The sequence below is a fragment of the Myxocyprinus asiaticus genome, chromosome 36 (genome assembly GCF_019703515.2).
Source record: "Myxocyprinus asiaticus isolate MX2 ecotype Aquarium Trade chromosome 36, UBuf_Myxa_2, whole genome shotgun sequence".
NCBI classification, from domain to species: Eukaryota; Metazoa; Chordata; class Actinopteri; order Cypriniformes; family Catostomidae; genus Myxocyprinus; species Myxocyprinus asiaticus.
In genome coordinates this window covers 18,531,052-18,539,412 of record NC_059379.1, presented here as the reverse complement: position 1 = coordinate 18,539,412, position 8,361 = coordinate 18,531,052, and the positions used below count along the sequence as shown (strand labels likewise).

At 41.6% G+C, this 8,361-nt stretch overlaps 1 protein-coding gene across 2 annotated transcripts in view; it reads left to right on the top strand.

Moving 5' to 3' along the window:
- Nucleotides 1-725: 725 nt before the first annotated feature.
- The window catches only part of LOC127427261 (protein kinase C epsilon type-like), a 114,140-nt gene continuing 106,504 nt past the window's right edge, over nucleotides 726-8,361 (top strand). Inside the window, exon 1 of one of the 2 annotated variants that reach the window (XM_051674748.1) lies at nucleotides 726-1,795. In XM_051674748.1, coding sequence (XP_051530708.1) covers nucleotides 1,448-1,795 — 348 coding nt within the window. In that variant the 5' untranslated portion in view covers nucleotides 726-1,447. The remainder of the gene's footprint in view (nucleotides 1,796-8,361) is intronic. The other variant, XM_051674747.1, reaches the window with a different exon arrangement.

The window sequence follows — 8,361 nt, the reverse complement described above, 5'->3', positions numbered from 1 at the left end:
CCATTTAAATTGATGGTTTGTTTGTTTAATTCCATATCAGTTGTCAACATCTAACTTTGATTTCTGTTGGCCTGCGGGACTAACTCTTGTGAGGTCAAGCAATAATACCTGTGTAGCAATATTTTCCAACCACTAGAGTTCACTAAATAACACATGTAGAACACGAATCCATGTCTTAAGAAAAGAAATAATAGATGTGGGTGAGAAACAGGTCAATATTTATGTCTTTTTTTCTTCTTCTTCTTTTTATTTTTTTTTTACTATAAATCTCTACTTTCACTTTCACACTCTTCTTCATTTGTTTTTTGGTGATTCTGAGATCTGAGATATTTTTCTAAAAAATTTTAATTTGTGTTTTGCAGAAGAAAGAACGTCTTACACATCCGGGTTGGCATTATATATGTATATATAGTAAATAATGAGAGAACTTTTGGCGTGAACTAATACTTTAAGAAACATAAATTATTATTATAATTTTTTAATCTGGGACAGTTGCCTGGTCAATGTCAGTGTCGGTGATTTCAGGTTTAGATATTTTTGTGGGGACATTTGATTACCCACCCCACACACACCTCTTCCAAACCCTGGGGTGCGTTTCCTGCCTCACTCTCCTTCCCCCGCGGCTTGCGATGCCTCTTCTGCCTGTCTGTACACACACACGCTCCCCCATCCGGTGTAGAGTGGACGCGGCTCGGCTTAAATCGTCTGACGTGTTTTGCGCATTTCCTGAACGGGCGCTCGCGCTTAGGGAGGGAGAGAAAGAGAGAAAGCGCGAGAGCGAACAGAGAGGAAGGCTGCAGGAAACCAGTGCAGCGAAAACCACTTTATGAGCGACCAGCTCAAATGCTGTCTGGAAGTCCTTGTTAAACCAACAAAGAAAAGAAGAAGCTGCACAATATCTCGGCGAGTTGATGGCAGTAGTCTCCGAGCGGTTCGTCAGCAGACTGGGAGAAGGAGGAATCCCGAAAGCCTCTCCCACTCACCGCCTACTGGAAAACGAGTAGTAGAAGACAATCCCCGCTGTGGACACATTTGGGATATTTCCCTCTGTTATTGCCGAAATTTTGGTTCTTGGACTCATTCGCACCTGACTTAACCGTTCAACTAAACCCTTTTTCCACGTAGGGAGTTCGCGTGTTTACGTACGGTTCCCATCGGATCGTAAACAAAAACAGGATAACGGTAGCCTCTGGGTTTGCATCTCGCTTTTTGTGCATCCTAATTGATTGTTCAGCTCAAATGAGAGAATCAGGTTGATCCATTGTGTTCGCAAATCCGAATTTCATCTCGTCTAGTGGTTGGGGGATTAAATAATCTCAGCATCCAATCTACATGCATGTATGCATACTGATGACGTGATGACATCTAAGGGCGTAACGACTCCCTGAATTAAAATCGGCACCTGAAACCGTTCATTCTCGCAAAGGGAAGCCAGTTGAGCGTCGTCATGGTGGTTTTTAACGGAGTATTGAAGATCAAGGTTTGTGAGGCTCTAGACCTGAAGCCCACCCCATGGTCACTCCGACACGCCGTCGGACCAAAGACCCAAACCTTCCTACTGGACACCTATATCGCCCTCAACGTGGATGATTCCCGCGTGGGTCAAACATCGACCAAGCAGAAGACCAATAGTCCAGCTTGGAATGACGAGTTCGTGACTGAGGTTTACGATGGGAAGAAAATTGAACTGTCGGTCTTTCATGATGCGCCAATTGGCTATGATGACTTTGTGGCCAACTGCACTATTCAGTTTGAAGAACTGCTGCAGAATGGAAGTAGGCACTTTGAAGATTGGGTATGTTTCCAAGCTTTTCCCGGAACTTATTGACACAGTGTCTTTTATTTCAATGTGTCTCACACTTGCTTCTGATGGATCCCCAGTTCTGCAAGTTTTGGGTGTCTCGCTAATCTGACACAACCAGTTCATGTTATGGAGCAACATTACTTCTGAGCTGAGAAGCCAAATCAGGTGTGTTAGATAAGGGAGACATCCAGAACATGCAGTTTTGAGGGGTCTCCAAGAGTTGGACTGAGTAACACTGGTATAATCTATTGTGTAGGCCATCATTTCCAGGGGGTCTGGTCAGTTTCAGTTTCTCTCCAGCAAAGCCCCATTCCTCTGTCTTCTCATGGGTTCTCACGCTCTGGGGTTTTTTCCATTTCTCCACAAAACATGTTCTGCTGCTACTGTTGGATCCAGACTTACATTCACCAATTCAGTCAAGTGAAGCTGTTTTTCAAATTCCCTTCATGAGATGTAGCACTTCCATCCCAGAGAAGGAAATAATCAATGCTTAATTATGCAAGCTGTAAAACTAGTTTGAAACATAGTTTGGTAGATGTGTAAGTCACAACCTGCCATCTATCTAGCCATCCTTTCTAGATCATTATAACAATACCTGTTGGACGGGAAACACACCAGTTTAATCTGCATGTCATCATCACAGCCAGATAGATTTGAGCGTGTCACCTTGCCAGTCACCTTCTCTTTGATGATGTCCTAGTGGTAGAAATGGGGGTCAAGACCTGTTAAGTGCAAATAGCGCAAGTGATGCTTAATTCACTACCTTCATCTATAATAACCTCTGTGTTCCTGCAGGCTGTTTAGGGCGTATAACACACATACAGACTTCTGATTTGTTTTTCGAATTGTCACAGAGTGGCATGTTTTGAAGGTGCTGGGTAATATGTTTTAATGTCATGGAAAAAATATTAAAATATGGAACACTTAGCATTCTAATCATGCTTGTAATTATGAGTTGGTTTGATATTATATAACCTTAGCCCAGCATTTGGGTTATAGTGGGGAAAGCTTTGTCTGTTTGGTCATTAGACACCCAGGAAAGGTCAGCATATATCGATGATGATGCTGTATTGGTCAATCTTCCCCTCCTGTCACTGCCAGCTTGAGCTGTAAATGTGTCAGGCGAGAGAGTGAGAAGGGAATCAATTTAATCTCTGCATTCCCCCACCGCTTTAGTTTTCCCACTTGCCTAATCATAACACATCCCTCTCGCTCACCGCTAGCCCTGATTCCACCTGGGTACTGTTGCAGTAAAGGCAAACACTTAAAAGCTGTTTAACCATCTGAGTTGTTTGCTAAACTAACATTACTGGGCTTATGACAGGTGAAAGTTTCAAAATGCTAACATTACCATAACTGTCTTAAATCAATAACTCCATTTCACAGTTGGGTTTAAACTGTGACCATCAAGATGTATGAAGTGCTTGTTGCTTTTCCACTGCCTTTGTCAGGACTTAATGGGGACTTAAAAGCTATAGTTTACCCCAAAATGAACATTTTGGCATCATTTACTCTACCTTGTGTTGTTCCAAACTCGTATGACTTTCTTTGTCATTTTTTCCCATATAATGAAAGTGAATGGCAACTGAAGCTGTCAGTCTGATTAACATTTCCTTTTGTTTTCTATGAAAGAAGGAAAGTTGCATAAAAAGTTTGGAAGAACATAAAGGTGAGTAATTGACAAATTTGTAATTTTTGGGTAAACTATCCCTTTAAATATAATAATTATTTAGTAGTAATTCATAATTAGTCTGTTAAACCTGGGTCTGAGGTTGTTTTTTGGCCATAGAAAGGACTACTGAATTCACTTATATGCCAATCATGAAAAAAAAAAATGGCCCAACAAAATTGGCAATGCTAATCATGACATGGCAACATGTGGCATTATTGGAGCTGAACCGTTTGTCAGAGGACATAACTTCAGACACGCTTGCTAGCAAAGATTCAGACATGGAAGCTCTGGCATATCTAATTTTCCAGAGAGTCATAGAAGTACAATCATCTTCTGCCATGTCTTGTTTACATAAATTAATACTGGAGCTTTTCAACAAGACTTTGCTTTCCAGAGATGATGACCATAGAAAAGGGGTATGGGAGTCTGGTAAAGTCATATTGCATTGTAGAAGCACTGTTATTTAGGGGTGGAGGATTTGGACCAAAAAAATCTTATTGCGATTATTTTGAAAAATATTGCATGCAATGTAAACTGCGATATGACAAACACTATAAAATGTTTAAGTGATTCTTTTAAACAAAAATTAAGCCATATTTTGCCCATGCTCAACTGCCGACTGGAAATACTGTTCAAGAAAGAGTTCTCACACTTGAGTCCTCTTAAAAAGAACCAAATTAAATAAGGGGAAAAAAATATCACAATCAAATTGCATCTGTCCGCTGTGTACATTTTAGTTTTGTCCAATATGTGAAAGGGTTAGCTCACTTTTCATAATTTTTTTTAAACCCAGTCAACTTGAATATTATATTAGAATGTAATAATAACAATAATAATAATAATAAATGTTATGTAAGTATTATAGAAATATATTACTGTTGTATAATAAAAATAAAAATAATAATTATTATTATTATTCAGTAGTTATTTCTTTAATAATTTCTTAACTTGCTCGTAGCATTGCTATTACACACTCAAATCTTTATTTAGGCAGAAGCTTTTACTTTGGTGGAAAACAGAAGGAACTTAAGTTGCTGTTTGAAGTTGAATTGACAACAGCCCTTTAATGCAGTGGAATGCTCTCATCTCCCTTTCTGTCCACAAGAGCCCAGTGTCATGAGTTTTTTTTTTTTTTGTTATTTGTATAGTAAATTGTAGTGGCCAAACACATGTAATTATACAAATGTGCAATTAAAGTGAATCTCAAATGCTTGAAATGTAATGAGCCCAGTTATTAGCACACCGTGGAACCATATAGAGAAGAGAACCATAGATAGAGTTTGTGTGTATCAAGCACAGAATCACATGTGTAACACACTGACCTCTTTTACATGTATTTAAGAAAGCACTACACACCATAGACAAAGCAGCTGCGCACATAAGCGCAGTTCAGCGGGCAGCGCGTTCAGATGATTTCTTGAAATAAATCACAGTCCTTGCGGTTTGATGATTGCACTGGGTCATATCGTGATTTCCATTTTATTTTGATTAATCCTACTGTTAACAGCCCTGCTGTTATTGGTGTATTAAAGGAATAGTTCACCCAAAAATAAAAATTCTGTCATAATTTACTCACTGTCATGTCGTTCCAAACATGTATGACTTTCTTGTTTAGCGGTTAAAACAACTTGAGTTGTTAAATAATGTAAAAGGACTTGTATTTTTGGTTGTCTCACCAAAACCTATTGTGACGTCAGAAGACTTGGAATATGGCGCACAAGTCACAGAGAATACTTTTATCATACTTTTTTCACAAGAAGTTACTTGTGAAACTTCTATAGGCATTTAGTGTTGCCCCAAATGAAGGAACAGAGTCTGAGACTGAAAAAGAAACCAAATGAGGCTAATGTTTAGGAAGGCAGTTGTTTCTTGGCCCACCATTTGACCAGCAGAAGCTGGAGCCAGACATCTACAGAGAAACCCACACTGTTTAAGGAATGGATAGACATCCAGTGAGCTTCACCTGTAGAGACACTCCCACTGTTACTCACACAGGTGGAGCTTTTTTCTGCTTGGAACAAGTAGAGCATGCTTACTAATTTAGATAACCTCCTCCACTTCAACAAACACAAATAGACCCTAGAGAAACCACTGTTACAAAAGTGTTCAGGGGGAAAAAATAACCAACCTAGCCCTTAGAATTTACATTTCACGTGAGTGCTGTAAAGAACACACTGTTGTGTCATGTTTGTTGCTTTACCACTTCTCTGTTGGGTTTCTGGCCTGTAAACTTTGCCCAACCACATGTTGTGGTTGCCCAGTACTATATGCAACATTTTTTCAGAAATTGCACCACTTTTGAGGCTCACACATCATGACTGAGGTTGCTTTGTTTTTACAAAGAAGTGACATTCTTCACCTTACCCTCAGCATTGTGTTGAGTTTGAGGAACATATTTCTTGTCTGTGTAGCATTTAATGGAAGAGGTAATTGGAGCCCGGTGCCACTTCTTTGTGGATGTTTCTTAGACACTACTGAGACACAGCCTCTTGTCTTTGTTGTGTGTGGCAGGAGCATACTGAATAATTCATAAGCCTTCCATCAGCTTCTTTATGGAATGTCTGACCCTGTAGAGATCATCCACAACACCCTTAGCTCAAGTTAGGAACACTCCAATTATCACCAGAGAAAGTGGCTTTTATCTGTAGGGATAGCATTCTCTGTTCAGTTACCAGCCTTTTACTAAGGGGTCATCTGTAAGGAGCAGGAGAGAGAGAGAGAGGTTATTGAAAATGGGGACACCCATGGTGGAAGATGGCCTGTGGCAGGGGAAACTTTTGCTGATATTTCAGCTCTTCACTCAGACTGTCTCTTTGTATGGTTCATTCATTCTCCTTCCTCGAATTGTCCTCCCCCTGAGGTCCATTTGCTTCCTTCACCTTCTCTCTCCTGGGTTTCCTTCCCCTCCATTTTGTTTTCAGAACTATCCTTGTTTAAGGGATAGTTCACCCAAGAATGAAAATTCTGTCGTCATTCACTGATGACGTTCCAAACCTAAAAGGAGTTTGGAACATGGAAATGTTAGACAGAATGTTTAGCAATATTCAATCGCTCTGCCTCAGTCACTAAGGGCTGCTTGATTATGACAAAAATCATCATTGTTGATTATTGCCCTTTATATTGCAATCACGAATATTAACCCATTTAATCCCATCGGTTACAGTTGTGACCGTAAATTAGTTTGAAATCTGAAGGATGTAAAAAGAGTAGTTGATGTACTTTACACAAAGTTTTCAATTATAAAAGACAGTGCAGGCTTGATTTGTTTTAATGTGAACATTTTAAGTTTGTGCAAATGTAACCAGAGCCATTTAATTTCAATGTATTCCTCTGAAAGTTGATGCCTTTTTCAAAGCTTCATTAAAGGAAGCAAGTAAAACCTGTCATAATGCACACACAACTACTGTACAATATTTTGCACATAAAATGTTTAAAGGGTCTGTTGTTGATTTGTTAATAAGATTGCTGTGGTATAAGTCATGTTTACAGGACAAGGAAACATGTAAGCAGTCACAATTGTGATAAGTGGGAAAACACAGAGCCTCATTGGTTGATTGAAATCTGCCATTATAAAATTGCAGATTTCAAAATATTGTTAAAATAAATGAAGCAAAGTGTAATTAAAAAGAAATATGCATTTATTCTTGGTTTATTATTCTGCTATCTCTCACAATTGCATGTTAGTAAAAAATATAAAATTATGTTCCCTATCTGTCACTCACTCAACGTTGTGTCGATGTAGTGACACTAGGGGTCACTCTTGGGAGCCCCAAACACCTCTGCTTTTTGAAAAAAGGCCAATGGGAATTGGCGAGTGGAATTTGCATGCCACTTCCCTGGACATACGTGTATAAAAGGAGCTGGTATGCAACCACTCATTCCGATTTTCTCTTCGGAGCCGAGTGGTTGTGTTCAGCGAGCTGATTACGCTGCCGATCCATTCACCTCGAAAAGCTGTTGGTTTTATGGAGCATTACAGTGGCTTCTCCCCCCTCTTGCACTGGTGAAGTGCAGAGAATGCCCCTGGGCGCTTCAGCAGCTAAAAGAGTATATTCTTCCTACTAAAAGAGTATATTTTCCCTTCTTAAAAGAATGGCATTAACGGAGAGCATCTTTTTAAAGATGCCTCTCCGTTTGTGTGTATTTCCTGGTTGCAGTCGTTACCTCTCAGCTTCCAGTGGCCACGATCGCGGTCATACATGCTTGGGTGCTGCCCACGCAGAGGCAGCGTTCGTGGACGGGTCATGTTCTCACTGCGAGGGCGTGACCATGGCAACGTTGCGGTTGCGGTTTTTCCTTTGTTAGAGGGAAAGACCACCCCAGCGGCTCCCTGCCTCGGTCCTTCTACCTACGGGTTTAAGGCCACATCGGTTAGCACGGGGGGTGATTTGGGGACCCCAATGGGAGCCACTCCGCCGGGTAACTCCCCACGGACCTCCCATTCCCCAGTACGCTCGTTTGCCCCGCTGGGATGAGACCTCCTCACTACCCTCGATGGTGGGGCTGCCAGGGGGTACTCTGCGATTCACCAGGTGGATACCGTCCAGTGCCTGTAGGGTTATGTTGTCTCTGGTGGCTGAGGCCTGTGGTGCTGCTGGACAGGCCATCTCTGCCCTGCACGCTATGGCTCTCCTGCAAGTGCCCCAAGCCAAGGCGCTAAGAGAACTGCACAAGGGTGGTTCTGACCCGAGATTGATGCAATTCTCGGCGGTGAAGAAGCAAACGGAGGCTATACAGCACATCCTTCCCCGGCGTGGCTCAAGACCCCGCACCCCGTCTGCTCATCGCCAAGGGCGTCCTCCTGCAGCAACAGCACCGGCTCCGCCGCAGCCCGCCCCCGCGGCCCCGTCGTGGAGCCCACCGCAGGAAGCAGAAGCCACCTGTC